Here is a 16,054-nt window from a genome sequence, read left to right as displayed (position 1 = left end):
GACAAAGTGGGAACAAAGGACCTTCACAGGCAGATGGACCTGGGTCCCGATTTCTGGCTGAGACCTTCTTAGGTGGTGACGTTGGACAGCTGCCTGACCTTTCCAAGTTTGGTTTCTTCACTTGTGCAGCTTGGAATGTAACACGCAGAGGTATTGTGAGGAATGGCGGTAACATTTGCCTGTGTGTACTGGGGCACTGGGCGAGGTACTGAGGATCATACTTAGGGTAAAGAAGAGGGCTTCTGTCTGTCTGTCTGTCTGTCCGGGAGGGTCAGAGGAGACTTTCTGGTGGGGACACTCTCTACTTGAGTCTTGAGAGACAGGAGGAAATGAAGAAAAGCATAATTTGGGGGAGGAGGTAACAGACTTGTAGAGGAGAGAAAGTTGGGTATTGGAGGACAAGAAGGAAGGGCTGAATTTGGGGCCTGAGACTTACAAAGGAGGCGGAGGGCAGAGCATGAAGGAGAGGTGGGGCCTGGATGGTGAGGGAAGTTGCAGCCAGGTCCCAGGAATTCCTTGAGCGGCAGAGTGGGGGGCAGGGGCGTTCCTCCTCAGGCTACAGGGAGCCCAAACCTTGCTGGTTGTGTGACTAGGATTATGGAAGGTCGTGTGATTGACTGGGATTATGCTTCAGGAAGGCCAGTCTGGTAGAAGGGTCGCACGTGGCCAGAGGAAAGAAGACCCGGTAGGAGACCAGTGCAGTAGTTCAGACGCTGGGTATGGGGCCTGAACCAGGGTAAGGAGAATGAGACGTGGTTGGATGTAGGGTCAGGTGAGACTTCCGGGGTGAGTCTGAGGGAGTCTGTCAGGATGACAGGGACATGAATGTAAATACAGAGTCAAGAGAGACTGCCAATGGCTTTGCGGGAAGTAGAATGGATTGGAGTGAGCAAAGATCAGAGTGGGCCAGCCATTCCCTCCAGAATTAAAAGAGCAGAAAGCCTAAGAGGAGGCTGCATGAGGCCTTGACAGATGCTCCACTTCTCCAAGCAAACCCAAGCTCATGTAAAGGGAAGTGTGGTTTTCCACGGTTAGTCTGGCCCCTCTGCAGACTCACCCGGAGGGCTGGCAGCAGGACACTCAGTGCCACATCTCCCTCAAGACTGCAGGGACCACGTAGGCACAGGCTTCTGTGTATGTGGGGGGGGGGGGAGTTGAGCCCTTCCAGGTTCACCTTCACTGCAGAGAGCCGTTCCCTGGGGGAGAAGCTCAGGGCCGGCTGAGGCAGAGTCGTGACTGCTCCGCTTAGTCATGAGCCAGGAGGACTCAGCCTCGCTGGGTTGGTGCCAGGCAGACATCTGAGTTGGTCACCCAAGCGGCAGCCCCAGGCAGATTAGGAGCACTCAGAGCCCTGATCAGAACTGGCCTTTCAGTCAGGCAGCCTGACTTAGAAACACCCGTGGCTGTGAAAAGCATAGTAAGTTTGCAGCGATTTCCTGTGAATATGAAATTCATAACTGTCAGATCCTGCATCTCCACGAGGACATTTTTGTTTCTTTCAGCTCATGTGACCTTTCTGTTCCCACCAAATCACAGGTGATGTTGAACTATGCTATTAAAAAAAAATTAAAACAGCAGAAGTTTTAGTCATTTGGGGAACCATTTAAATCATTTTGGGAACCATAATAAGAAAAATAGAAAAAAAATCTGTGTTTTCCTGCAGTATTAGAAATTCACTCATTCATTTACTCAGCCAGGAGACATTTACTGATGGTCTGTGTGAGACCTTTCGCCGAGAGTCGTATGAAATTACCAACATCATGTGGACGGCATCCGCAAGGGTCAAACACAGGGTTCCATCCCCAGGGGTGTTAGGGATGCTCAGAAATTTTAGAAAAACATTTTTATAGGTGGGGGTTGTGCATTGTTACTGGGAAATAAATCCATCTCCTTTCATGGGCTTCTCAAAGGGGCCAGTGGCCCATTCTGGGCTCCGACTAGGAAAACCTGTTCCCACTCAATCCTACTCCTGTTTTTTTCTCACGAAGTGGCCTGAGACTGCCTGCTTAGTAAAAGAATGGGTAACAAGAGTTGAGATGTTGTTAGAAGATGTTTAATCCTAACTATCTCAAGAAAAGAAACAGAAACACACGAGGGAGAACAAAGGAGAAAATCCACAAGAATCATTCAGAAAAAAATTCTGAGCACATGGCTCATACCTTAGAGGCACTTTTGTTATTCTGAGTAGTTAAGAGGTTAAAAAAAAAGAAGAAAGAAAGTCCACAGTATGCCTCAAGAAACCTGGGCTTAAGTTTTAGGAAGGCCACTAATATTGTGGAAGCCATGTAACTCCTCTGCACTGCAGTTTTCTTTTGTAAAACGATGATGATGATGATGATGATGAAGGATGTTAAACGTGTCCTGAGCTCTTGCCAAGCACCAAGCACCACGCTCACTTAACATTCATAACAATTCCTCCAACTAAGTATTTTACATCCTTCCTCTTGAAGAGCTGGGCAAAAAACATGCCCAAGACGGGGCTTCCACTAGTATAGTGGGGACAGAAGGGGAGAGGTGGCGGCTCTGGGTCTAAATCCAGGGCTAAGGACCCCAAAGCTCGTGTATTAAATAACTACTCTCACTGTCTTTTGGTCCCCTTCTCTGTCTAGGCTTTACAGCTGTTATTGTCATTATTATTTGAATTAGTCACAGGCTGTACCCCCTTCTCATCAGAAATATTTTGAAAAAAAAAAAAAACAAAAATGCTTTCTTTCTTTTCTGCTTTCAGGGACCCGAACACCCAAATCCTGGGAAGAGCTTCAGCGCCCGTGGTTTCCCCCGACACTGTTACCTTCCGGACAGCGAGAAAGGGAGAAAAGTAAGTGGAGGTTTCAGTGTGGAACAGGGTTTCAGACTGAAACCAAGGAGTTGACTTTTGTGTTAGGGCCTAAAGTTTTGCTTCCTAAACTGAACAGGACAAAAAGAACTGGGTGTCTTTTGACTCCAGATGCACACACAGTAATAAAGTCTTATTGGAATCAACCACAAGAAAGGGTGGATATGATTAGAATTTGTTTTTGCAGGCAGCTGGGGATGGAGCTTTTGGTTTTCCTCCTCTCCAAGGTATTATTGACAATAATTCATCTATTTTAGGATCCCATGTCTAGAGGTCTGCTGGCTAAAGGCTGGTCCAGTGCCTCCCCCAAGAGCTTGATGGAAATGCACTCCTAGAACCTACTTCATTTTACCAAGATCCCTAGATGACCGCCAGAGAAGCCCTGCTCTGGGGCAGGGATCTTAATGTGTAGGAAATTATTTTCTTATGCACTTTTGTGTTATTTGACTTTTTTCCCAAAAGGGCAGAGGGAACAGTCTTTGGGTTTCTGGATTACTAGTGATTCATGATAAGTCTTCAGGGGTCCTATGAACTCTAAAATTAGAATTAAACAATTTATCATGCTCGTTTTGTTGGTGGATACGGCCAGAAAGTCATTGGATTTTCCAAATCTTTTCTGAACTCAAAAGGAATAAGAATGTGTCTAAGGGCAGTGCCAGGGGAAATATTGGGCAAGCTGTGTTTTAGTCAGCCTTTTCTCTCTCAGCTTTCCTTAGCACATATTTATCTCTAATGCTCTGTGTAGCTACGTTGTTGCTATGAGTATTAGTCTGTTCATGTTGCTGGAACACAGTATTGCAGACCAAGTGGCTTATAAATGGCAGAGGTTTATTGCTCACAGTTCTAGAGGATGGAAGTCTGAGATAAGATGTTTGCAGAATCCATGTCTGGTGAGGGCTCCTCCATACACACAGTCCGTCACATGGTGCATGGAGAAAGGGGCTCTCTGGGGCCTCTTCTATACGGGCACTATCTTACTCATAAGGGCTCTACCTTCATGACCTAATCACTTCCCAAAGGCCCCATCTCCTAATATCATCCCATTGCGGGTGATGATTTCAATGTATGAATTTGGGGGGCAAATGTTCAGACCATTCTGTTCCATGTATCTTCCCATTCTGGAACCCCGGTGGAAGGAACAGGCCTTCTCTGGTCCAGACCCTTTCCTGGGAAGGGGGAAGAAGACCAGGAGAGAACCCAAGAACAAGTGCATAATCCTCCCATTTAGCACTCCCACAAGCCTAATACTTCCAGTCATATTTCACAGGTCCCAGGAAGTCCTGGGAAAGCCAGATGAGTGGTTAGGTAGTGTCCTGCCTATAGGGAGTTCTCAGGGCAAAGGGTCTGGCTATGATCTCTTCCCACAGAGAGGTAGCAGATAGTTCAGAACCATGATGAAATCGGCCCCATCCTGATGGGCCGGTGCAGTGTCCCCAGATTAGGACTCAGGACCAGCCTGTCACCTGTTGTTTCAGACACCTGCATCTACATTCCAACCGTTGGCTGGATGTCCTCACTGTAAAGTTCTGCTGTTAAAAATAGAATCCTATTGCCAAGAGTTGTGCTTCTTCCAGACTCCCTCTTTATGTTAATGGCACACTCAGAAATCATGGGAACCCAAATGGGTCCAATTAACTTCCCTGGACTCTAACTCATGCCCTGGATCCGCTCAGCGCGTCCTCCCTGCACTCCCCCGCCTCCCAACCACCCAGCTCCTTTGCTAATCTTGCTCCCACCAATCTACTTAATCCTTCTTCATCTTTTACCTGCCTCCAGGTTAGTCATCCCAAAGCATAGTTAGTCATCCCAAAGCATCCCATAGCATCCAGCACCTTTGTTTAAGAGAAATAAAATGAGCAAACAACAAAAATTTATTTCAGTGGTTTTCCCTTTTCCTGCCTCATGAAGTTACAATTTCGTCAGCTTAACCTATAAAACTTACTACAGTGTGGGGCTAAATCTTCTGCTCTCACTAATCCCCCATCTTTATCCTGGACCCTACCCTTCAGCTTTGTTGCAGAGTGAGGTGTAATAAGAGCTTGGGCGTTGGAGCCAGACCAGTCTGGGTTTGAGTCCTAGTTTTGCCATTTCCTAACCATGGAACTGGTATACAGCTTCATGTCTTTAAGACTCAGGTTCCTGATCTGTAAAATAGTGGTGATGATTTTTATCTGCATGGACAGGATATTGGGGGAATAAAGCAAAGGTTGCATTTGCAAAACGCATACTATTATTGTAATTATCCACACTCTGGGCTTATATGTCTTTATTATATCTACACATCCTTCTCTATTGAAGCACCTCAAATCCTCCTCTTCCTTTGAGACTCAGATCAGAATCAGCTTTCTCCATGAAATCTACACTGATGCTCATCTAAGACTCCACTGAGTAACAATTCAGACCCTGGGCTGTAGAGCCAGGCAGGCCTGAAGTCAAACCCCATCCAACCCTCCAGCCAAGACTTTATCTTTTGAACTCTGTCCCCTCTTTTGCAAAAATAGGATGATACATGTATAGTTCTGTGTTGCTTAACAATGAGGAATGCCATTGCATGGGCATCACAGAGTACACTTACACAGACCTAAGTGGTGTGGCCAACTGCACATCCAGGCTGCACGGCCTATTGCTCCCAGGCTACAGATCTGTACAGCATGTTACTGTGCACAGTGGTTCAGTATTTGTGTATTTAAACATAGAAAATTTCCGTAAGAAAGTGGTATAAAAAATGGTGCACGTGTATAGGGTACTTACTGTGAATGGAGTTTGCAGGACTAGAAGCTGCTCTGGATGAGGCAGTGAGTGAGAGGTGAGTGGATGTGAGGCCTTAGGGCATCACACTCCTGCAGACTTTATACACTCTGCTACATGAAATTTATATGAAATACTTTAATTTCTTCAATATTAAATTACCCTTAGCTCCCTGTAACTTTTACACTTTATAAACTTTATAATTTTTTTTAACTTTTGGACTCTTTTGTCTAACTCTAACACCACTTAAAATACAAATACATTGTACAGCTATATAAATATATTTTCTTTCTTTATATCCTTCATCTAAGGTTTTTTAAATATATTTTTTTACTTTTTAAATTTTTTTTGTAAAAGCTAAGGCACAAACACACACATTCACTGAGGCCTGTATAAATATATTTTCTTTCTTTATATCCTTCATAAGGTTTTTTAAATATATTTTTTTACTTTTTAAATTTTTTTTGTAAAAGCTAAGGCACAAACACACACATTCACTGAGGCCTACCCAGGGTCAGGATCATCAATGTCACTGCCGTCCACCTCCACATCTTACCTCACTGGAAGGTTTTCAGGGGCAGTAACACACCTGGGGAGCTGTAGGACCATGCCTTCTTCCAGAATGCCTTTTGAAAGACCTACCTGAGGCTGTTTTACAATTAATTATTTTTTGTAAGTAGAAAGAGTACACGCTAATGATAAAATGTATGGTGTAGTGAATAGTACGTAGTAGGAACAGTTTAGCTCCATTATATCGTATGGGCGCACCATCAGATACGCAGTCTGGTGTTGCCTGAAACCTCCTTAAGTGGTGAAAGACTGCACCTTTCTTCAGGGATTGAAATGAATAAAGGGACATTATTCATAAACCTCATCCAACACAAAGGGCCATCATGGGTCCATTCCCGTGGAGTTTTCAGTGCTGGGCAGACAGGAACAATCTACTATAACCATTCTATGACCCCCATGCCTGGCACTTGGGAAGTAAACACTCAGGAAAGGGTAGCTCACATTTTTTTAAACACCTGCTATTGTTATTACTGCTATTATTATGACGTCCTCACCTCCAACCTGCACCATATTTACAATAGTTCATTTTTTATCCGGTGCCTTCTTCATTCTGGACACTGCTCTGACCGAGGCCTAGAACAGAGCACTAAGCATTCATTTTGCTCAACAAAGATTTTATTTTATTTTTTAATTTAGCTGAATTAGAGCATTTTACAAGCCCCAACCTGTTCCTTGAGCCCCAGTTTCCTTTCCTAGAAGAAGTCGAATTGCTTCACAAAGTCCTTAGAGAATTGTTCTATAAGGGTTAGCTTTGGGGAAATGACGCCCGTAGGGAGGTGGGTGGGGGCAGGTCACGAGCACCTTCGGCCCCTCGGTCCTGTCCTTCAAGAGGCAGCGATTGTGTTGGTAGCTAACCTTTACTAAGTAGGCACCAGAATGAAATGCTTTTCTTTTTCCTTTATTTTTTGAGACAGAGTCTGGCTCTGTCGGCTGGGTAGAGTGCAGTGGCGACATAGCTCACAGCAACCACAAACTCCTGAGCTCAAGCGATTCTCCTGCCTCCCAAGTAGATGAGACTACAGGTGCCCCCCACAACGCCCAGCTAATTTTTCTATTTAGGTCTCACTCTTGCTCAGGCTGGTCTGGAACTTGTGAGTTCAAGCGATCCTCCCACCTTGCCCTCCCAGAGTGAAAACTGGTGCCTGTAAGGTGTTCATAACCGTCAGAAGCAGATTGTCCCATGGCCATTTTAGAAGTAAGCTCTGAGAGGGGCTGCATCTTATCCAGGGTCACACAGTCATTCAGTGACAGCGCCAGGACACAACTACTGCTCCCTCACTCCAAATCTCCTCTTCCACTGGGCCGTTTCGAGCCTTCTGAGGCAGGGAGGGTGGGACGCTGCAGCTTGTCTGAGCCCAGCCTGGGACATCTGCTCCAGGTCTCTGGCCTTTCTCCCCCAGGTTCTGAAGCTGCTGCTCGTGGCCTGGGATCGCCGCCTCATCTTTGCCATCGGTACCTCCAGCACCACAGGCGAGTCTGACACGGTCATCTGGAATGAGGTCCACCACAAGACGGAGTTTGGCTCTAATCTCACTGGCCATGGCTACCCAGACGCCAATTACCTAGATAATGTACTGGCTGAACTGGCTGCCCAGGGCATCTCTGAGGACAGCACTGCCCAGGAGAAGGCCTGAGGCTGGAGGGGCTTTGAGGTGGGAGGGACCGTGGGGACCACAGGACGGAAAATAGGGTGTCAAGATACAAGTTGGTGCCTTGAGCTCCAGACTCCCGCATCTCCCCTGCTGCCCTGTCTCCACGCCCCTCCCTCCCAGCCCCAGGGGGGGGTCAGATTGAATAAGGGGACATCATTCATAAACCTCATCCAGCAGGAAGGGGCCGCCCTGGGTCTGTTCCCATGCAGTCTGTTCCCATGGTGCTGGGCAGACAGGAACCCCCTCCCTGCCCCACCTCCCAGGTAGGGGGCCCATTCTCCTGCAGGGGATGGTCAGTGTTGGGGCACTCCATACTCTGGCCTTGTGAAGCCCAGGCTGGGTTGTCTCAGCTGGCTTCTGCCACTTCTCCTCTGCTTCCAGAGTGGAGTTTCCACTATCCTCTCCTCTGCTGCAGGCAGGGAGCTCTCACTGTGCAAGGTTGGGGGTAAAGGGATAAACCACTCAACTGCTGTGACATGAGACACTGGATGCCCTGGTGTGGAGCGAGGAATCACTTCTTGCCATGAGGGCCAGAGAGGCAAAGGAGCATGCCCAGCTCTCGTCATCCTTCTCAGCTTCTCCAGGCCCTCCCTGCCTCCTCACACCTTTGACCTATCCAGAGAGGCATCTGGTTCTCTTGTGTGGATAGACAGACTCTGGGATTCCTTTCTGGGGTAGCATCCTGGGATGCTCTTTGTAGCCCCTCTCTGATCAAACCAGAGCCTGCATCCCACTGAGCCTCTGAACTGTCCTCAGGGAGAGGGGCCCACAGCCTTCTTCCCAACTCAGCCTAGACCAGCTCAGAAATTCCATGAGTCACATCAAGTCACTGTGAGCAGAGCCCAAGCTGGGCTCTGTGCGCTGTCTGTGTCTGTGAGTGCGGGCCTTGCTGGGCCAGGTTGGCGGAGAAGCTGGCCCCGTCCCTGCACTCTCTTTTGCAAAATGCCAAACCTCAGATCTGATGGGGATCAAACGGCCAGGCTGTGTTGGTCCTTGGCTTTCCTTACCTTAGCCAACCCAACCCCATCCCATAGGAAATTAGACCCTGATAGAGACAGAACTGTGCCTGGGGAGATGTGAGGAGGGGAGGGCTGGATTGACCCCTTTTTATATTTCTTTGCAAGGTTGTAGCAGAGCCAATCTCTCCATCCAGTTCTTGTTTTTGTGAGGGCTCCTATCTGTCTCCATGCCCAGAAGTGACACTGGGCCTCTCATGCCCCTCATCTGTCACAAGTTCGCTCAGAGACCAGAGGGAACCTCTGTGGCTCATTCCTAATAGGATCAGGACCACAATATGGTCTGGACCACCCTGCATCTCATGTCCCCAGACCCTGTCTGTCTCCAGCGTCCCTCCTGTTCCCATTAAGGAATGAATTGGAGGTCAGGGAGGAGATGAGGGGGGATCAAGAAGGGAAACCCAATTCCCCCTTTGAAAGTGGGTTCTTTGAACTATGTGTTTGGGGGACGTTCCTCTGGATACTAATTTGAATTTATATACCTCATGTTTTGGGGGTTTGACGTATATATATGCATATATATTTCATTATACTTGGAAGGTTTTTGATGCCAGAAAAATTGAAGCAAAAGAACCTTCAAAAATGGTACTTAGGTTAGACCTGAGGCCAGGCTTTCAGGAGAGCCAGGTCCATAGCTGCCCTCCTTGCTGTTGGGCCCACATACATTTTGATGTTGGTGTGGCTGGTGGATCCACCTGAGTGTCACCTAGTTTCCTCTGACCTGCTGGTGCTGTGTCTTCCCTGGCTTTTCAAATGGCTATAGGGATGTTAGTCTTCCCCATGAAAGAGAGCTCTGCTTTGAGGAATGTTTCTGCCCCCTGAGTCCCTGCCAGGAGCCGTTTTATCTCACCAGCAGACCAGGAGACTGGTCCTGAGCTCGCTGCACCACAGGGCAATTTCCTGCCACAGTTGGGAAGGAAACACCTGAACTTAATGGAAGAGACATCCCTGCAGGTGCCCTTGGCCAAGTCACCACATCCCAGAGATCACTGGAGAGCCTCATTGCAGGCTCAGCACTATCTCCACACTTAGCGCCCTCACCAAGTATCCTCCGGGCTTCTCTGCACAGGGGACTGAGAGTCCATGGGTAGAAAAACACAGTGAGGCAGGAGGAGGTGGGGAAGAAAAGACCGCATCAGTGTAACCGGACAGCAGGGAGAGGCTGGTTTCCCTGCAGCAGGTGGGGCAGGGGGCCGAGGACCACGAGGGAGCCAGTAGACAGTGGCAATACCACTCGCATTGGTGGTCTTCATCCCTTCACGTCTTCTCCCCTAGGGTTTTGGTAATGTCTTTGCCTCATTTCTCTTCTGCTTCACTCTGTAGGGGCCGTCTCATCCTGTGCCAGTCTTCTTGTGGGACTCTGGGCAGAAGGGATCTTGAATTTCCTTTCTAACACTGTGCCAGGCAAGGCGGAGGACATTCCTTTGCCCCGTCTTTTGTGCCAACCCTGCCAGCACAGCCCTGTGCCTCCACCACTTCATCACAGGGCATTTTCCCACGAGAAGACCTGCTGTCCCCCTGGCCCAGAGAGGGCTGGTCCCCTGTCTTCCTTTCCATGGTCTTAACACCAGCAGCCCAGTTTTTCCCTTCTCTAGTCTCCAAGGATGGCAAATGGGATCGGAGACAAACCTTGTCGATGCTCACCCCTTAAGGGTTAATTGTGTACATGTGGTTGGGCCTTTGTGCTTTCATTCTCTTCCCTTTTTTTGTAAAATTTGAACTTCTCTGTGTTTTTATATTTGGTCAAGAGTACTTGTCCTGGTATTGCACTGTTGTGTGCATGAGAGATTGGGGGGAAGGACAGTGTGGTACTAGAAAAGACCCCTGCCCCCTTTCCTTGTCTGTGGTCGCTGGCATTTGAGTGGGGATGGGGGTGTTCTGGGAGAGGGCAGGTGAAAGTCCTGTGGTAAAATCGTTCTGTTTGTTAACTGGTGTAGTTCCAAGTCCTTGGTGTTGCTCTGTGGGAGGACATCGCCACCTGGTGCTCATGAGGTGTATGTGCAGAACAATAAATGGCAAGTGAACAACCGTGAATTGTTGATGTTACTGACCTTCTGCTTTTTGTAAATTAGGGCACCTGTGTGTGAGGCGTTTGGGTTACTTCCCCGAGTCTGTAAGCAACCACAAGCCCTTCCACTGGATGGGGGAAAGTCCTCTTTCTCTGTTTTTCTTTTTTTAATGTATGTGTTTTAAATTTTTACATCTTTTCCACCCACACATTTGACCTGGTTGGACCCTTTGTTCCCCTAAAGGAACAGACCAGATGGCTGGGAAAATGAGCAAGTAAACTTGTGGGAGAAAAACCATCTTCAAAATCACGAATGTTCATTTCTTACAGATCCCTTCACCTGACAGCCATGCAGTGTACATTTCAATCATTCACAGGCTGTTGTTTTTCAAATAAATATTTACTATTAATCATCCTGACACTGATGAGAACACGAAGGTCAAATGCAAATGCACAGCCACCTTTGTAACCCGTCTCTATCTCTACTTCTGGTAGTCCAAGGAACGTGGTTTTCTTGGAAGCCAGGATCATTTTTTCTATAGACCCCAGCCTAAGATCACTAATTAAGAAAGTAGGACTCGGGAAACAAAGCTTGTGAGCGCCTCCATGAGGGTTCTGACTATGTACAATGCCTGTGTGAATGCAACCTGCCAACTCCACGTTCTGACTGTGTGTGGATGAGCGCTCAGACGAGCGTTCCTTCGGACAAATTGTAATGCACACTATGCATAGTCTTGTTAGTAGAAATAATAAGTTTATAAAGAACTTTTTATTTCTATGAGTAGTTAGTGCATTAAAAACCCAGGAAACCTTTGGCCACACTTTGCCTTTCTGACTTACTAATCTTCAAAGAATTAATAGGAAAGTCGGTATTTGCAGAGAAGTGTCAGCTTGATTAAAACATATGAAACACCCAAAATCCACAGCACTCAAAGTTTTAGGAGAACATTTTAATGCTTAAGAGACAGGTTAAGTGACAACGTTATAGACATTAGTGTCCCTGGCTGGGCAGTCAGGAGAACAGAGCACAAATTCTGTTATTCACTTCTCTCTATCTCAGGTGGAAACAGATGAGTAGCCACGTTCCTCTCTTCACACTGGCCGGGATGCATCAAGCTCCTTAAATGAAGGGCCTATTCTCAGTGCAAGCTCTTGATTGTGAACATTAACAAGGAAAGAACAAATTATCCTTCATAGGATAACGTTGAGATAATTAAGACTGGCATTAAAATTAAACAAAGTTTCACATATTAGTAGCTGACAATCATATATCCTGCTACGTACCCCAAGGCTGTTGGCCCAGAACTGAAATCAGTGTGGCACAGGTGGGGCTGAATGATGCCTTTTTCAGTTTATTTAAAAACATGATTTGATCATGTCATCCCCCTTTCTGATGGAGAAAAAAAAAGTACATGCATAATGGGTGCCTTCTGTTCCGTTTTGATTTTCAGAAGAAGTAACACAGAGATGTGGGCTTACTTTGACTTTTTACTTTTTTCACCCCCAGGATGGTGCAGACTTCTTAGAATGCAGTGTCTATGTTTGTCTGTGTGTGTGTGTATGTGTGCACTTGTGTATGTGTGTCACGGAAGGATAGGATGCATAGGGACCATCTAGGGAAGAGGAAGGCATTGTGCTTTGCCAACACAGAACATAAAATGGTAATGCTTGGTCTATCCAAATCTACAGCTCCTTTTGGTGTCCAATTTATGAGGAGCTAACAGAACGAAATCAAGTACTTGGTTGTGGGTAAGAATTTTAATTTCCCTTGAGTATCAGACTCTCTTTCCCAGTTTTTACCTTGGTTAACTTACCCTTTGTCTCCAAAGCACTCCTTCCCCCTGTACCCTTAACAGAAGTTTGTAAGTTAAAATATTTTCTGAAGACTTGTTGGCACTGGTCAGAAGTCTAGGAGTGGTCTGGCCTAAGCCTTTATCATGGACCATTGGGAAAAATGGGATTGGCACAGGCAACATCTTTCTTTTCAGAAGCTGTTAAGATTACCCAGAGGACATTCTCCAGAGAAAGTGACACAGATGGTTGATACACAGACCACAAAGCTAAAAAGCAGTGACCAAGCAGGACTTCCTGTGCCTTTTCAGGGCTCTGCCAGCCTCTAGGAGCATGAAAGCTTTTTAAAAAACAAAATAGAGAGAGAGGAATGCTTAAAGGCAGGAATTCTTACAGGTGACAAGTCACTGTGGACTTCAGATCAAATGCCTAGTTTCCAAATGTCAGCGCTTCTCTCCTCTCTTTGTATACAAGAGCATTTAAGTGAGGACAATTAGTGACACAGGTAGGGAATGGACTCCCCCCCCCACCTTGTATTTAGTCCCCAGGATGGCTTTTGCTTTCAAAAATCACAAGTGCTCCCTCTCTCCACCCCCAGCCCTGTCCACGTATCAATAGGGATTTTCTAGCCCAGAGCATGAGACATGAAATCACAAATTTACACCTGCTATTTGTTACACTTCATACTTCAATACTTAGGATGGCAAAAGTGGTCAGAGATGACCACTCTGGCTAGAGATGAAACAATTTCCCAGGAGAAATTTAAGCTGGACTCCTTTCCTGCTCCCCGTTAGGTGTATCTCTGGCTGCCTCTGTGTCTAGAGCCAAACTCTGCCTCTCGTCCCCAATTTCTAGGTATCCCCTCTTCTTGAACTTCCATGAGCCATAGATGGCCAGGACAATGACAATGGCCAGAATGGCAATGACCCCCACTGTGACCCCAGCTGCCTCTCCTCCTGACAAGCCCCCATGTTCCCCATGGAGGCCCTTCATGGCCCCACGCAGCTCCGACGACTTTCCCAGCCTCCACTGGTGTGTCTGGGGGTCTTTGATCCAGAATGTTGCATCCTCAGAATTGGTCAGTATGATAGTGCTGGTGGAAGCATTGCTTGTGAGGGGTGGCCCTGTATAAGGTGGGAGCCTGGCAGGGTGCAGGGACCCTCCTGTAAAGAGCCCAGCTTTGACACAGTAGGACACTTGACATCCATCACTGATGAGGGCCAGGTGTTGGCTGAAGCCCTGGGGGCACCCTTTTCGAGACTGTGTCTCTAAATCTCTGGATGTGTTAGAATCTGTCAAAGGATTCCCAACTGTGCAGCTGAAGAACCCACCGAAGGGCACTGAGAACCTGTTTCCCAACTCAAAGTCCAGAGAAACACATACCTGGAGGGTTTCGAAGAGTCTCAGTGGAACGTAGCCAGCTGGGCATGACTGTGCATTTGTCATGGGGTTTATACTCTTACTGCTGAAGAGACCCCCAAAAAGTAATCCTGAGTTTTCTGATACTTGGCCATTGGCCACACACCAAAAAGCTCTAAATTCAGCCTTTGCCACTTCAAACCTATTTTCACAATTTTCCTTGCAGAAGATCCATAAGGTGCAGGACTTTTGACACTGCAGGTGGTTGTAGGTCTCCTCGTGGGTCTGGGACAGCAGGCGCACTGAGGAATAGCCTGAGGGGCAGGAGAAATCGCCAGTGAGCGGATTCTTCTGCTCCAACTTTTGGCAGAGGGAGACAGCATCATTCCCCGGGAGCTGGATGCATTCCTGATAAATCCCACCAAAGGAGAAGTTGGTCATTTTCCCCTCACAGGAGCCATCATCCACATTGGCCTGAAAATTGAAGTTGGGTGAATTCTGATCTGTGCAGCCAGGGTAGGTGTTGAAGGTGTAATAGCGTCCCACAGCAGATTCCACCGTCTTGAACAGCTTCTTCACTAAGGGGCCCGGCATGCCAGGCAGCATGTTGGGGGTGATGAAGAAATGCAGTGGCAGGCCAACACGGTCCACGGCCACCATATTGTCAAAGATGCTGTGCTGCCAGGCCTGGAGGGTGATGCCAGGGTAAAAAGGAACTCCTCCAATGCTCTGCACCCTGGAGTTGGTTCGGTTTGCCAGGTAGCTCTTGGTTAAGGCACTCTGCAAGGTGTAGTTGTTCTCAATTTTGAAGTTTATGATGTTACGAAAGGCAATTCCAGCAGCTGTAGTCACAGAACTACGGCTGCTCTCATTGTCCTGGAGGAAGGAGGCCTTGACGTGGTCCTCCTGAACAAGAGTTGCCCCGGCATCCACACTAGTGATTACATGGGTGCCATAATTGAGGACCAGAAGTTCTGCCAGGTAGGCGGCCATTCTTGTCTGGCTGTTCTCTAGATGTTCAGAGATACTCACTAGTGCCTTCTTAAACTCCCAGCTTAGTTCTGCAGCTGGGCTGATTTTGGCTGTGTAGATCAGGTTTCTTACCTGAACTCGTGTAGCTATAGCTTGGTCCTTCACTTGAAGGGTCTTCATTCTCTGGAACTCAGTGGAGAATTTGCCATTTACTGTGGAGTAAAAGGAGATGTCCGTGTTGATGGAGAAGGAGGTGCTACTCAGGTAGTTTACCCAAGAATCCAGGATTTCTGAGTTCATCTCCAGGTTGCTCTGTTTTTGGGGAATGGTGTAGATTTCATCCGGGATGATGTACTGTCCATCGTCTGTGGTCCTGCAGTTGGTGTAGGTCAAGTTCATCACCTGTCCCATATCCATGTTCCGCAGATTATCCCAGCCACCTCCAGGTAAGACTTCCAGGACGGATAGTTTCAAGGCATTCTTGCATTTTTGAAGTCCAGTCTCCTGCGTCCCTCCCAGAGTTCCGGCTGCTTCAGCCCACACTACCACAGCCCAGAAGAGGACAGCAGTCCTGCAGCTGGTCATGGTTATGGCAGGCCCTACGACACCCCAGCCCTATAGTTATACCAGTAGCTGGTGAGCCTGGTGCAAACTCAACAGATTGAGAAAGAAAGCAGTTGCTGAAATTCAGCAGTTCTCCCAAAGTTACCAGTTCCTTTTTAGGCTAATCTAATTGCGAAATAGAGAAACGAGAGTCACTTGGAACACTAAGGGCCACCAGGACCTTGAAAAAACTTTGCTGCGCTAGACATGCAAACACAGTCCCATTATGCTTGACTACCCTAACTTTCCCCCATCTGCATCTGCTCTCTTTGAAGCACTCGGAAAAAGTGTGACCCTGCACCTCACATCCTCCAGTAGAAAGTTTTGGGTTTCTTTCTTTTTTTCCCTCTCTTGGACATGACATGATGTTTTACATTTTCACCAACTGCTCTCTTTTAAAACTCCAACATCAGTTTCCTTTTACTGGACATGCAGAGGTTAATGGCAGCACCACCCTTTCTGAGACACTCTGCCTCTACCACAGCCACACAGACAGCCC

At 47.3% G+C, this 16,054-nt stretch overlaps 2 protein-coding genes across 2 annotated transcripts in view; one reads left to right on the top strand and one right to left on the bottom strand.

Annotated features, from left to right (window-relative positions):
* Window positions 1-11,702, top strand: part of DTX4 (deltex E3 ubiquitin ligase 4) — a 36,051-nt gene extending 24,349 nt beyond the window's left edge. The window contains exons 8-9 of the mRNA XM_053561816.1: window positions 2,729-2,818; window positions 7,555-11,702. Of these exons, the coding sequence (XP_053417791.1) occupies window positions 2,729-2,818; window positions 7,555-7,788 (324 nt within the window). The 3' untranslated portion in view covers window positions 7,789-11,702. The remainder of the gene's footprint in view (window positions 1-2,728; window positions 2,819-7,554) is intronic.
* Window positions 11,703-11,759: 57 nt separating this feature from the next.
* MPEG1 (macrophage expressed 1) lies at window positions 11,760-15,729 on the bottom strand. The gene has a single exon (XM_053561813.1). The coding sequence runs from the start codon at window positions 15,535-15,537 to the stop codon at window positions 13,384-13,386; it is 2,154 nt and encodes a 717-aa protein (XP_053417788.1). The 5' UTR covers window positions 15,538-15,729; the 3' UTR covers window positions 11,760-13,383.
* Between the last annotated feature and the right edge of the window lie 325 nt (window positions 15,730-16,054).

Source organism: Nycticebus coucang, chromosome 14 (assembly GCF_027406575.1).
Source record: "Nycticebus coucang isolate mNycCou1 chromosome 14, mNycCou1.pri, whole genome shotgun sequence".
Taxonomy (NCBI): domain Eukaryota; kingdom Metazoa; phylum Chordata; class Mammalia; order Primates; family Lorisidae; genus Nycticebus; species Nycticebus coucang.
Note: the sequence above shows the minus strand (reverse complement) of the source record. Positions and strands in the feature narration are given on the sequence as shown.

Coding starts and splice junctions, on each gene's coding strand:
- MPEG1 (XM_053561813.1), bottom strand. CDS start 15,537: ATGACCAGCTGCAGGACTGCTGTCCTCTTCTGGGCTGTGGTAGTGTGG.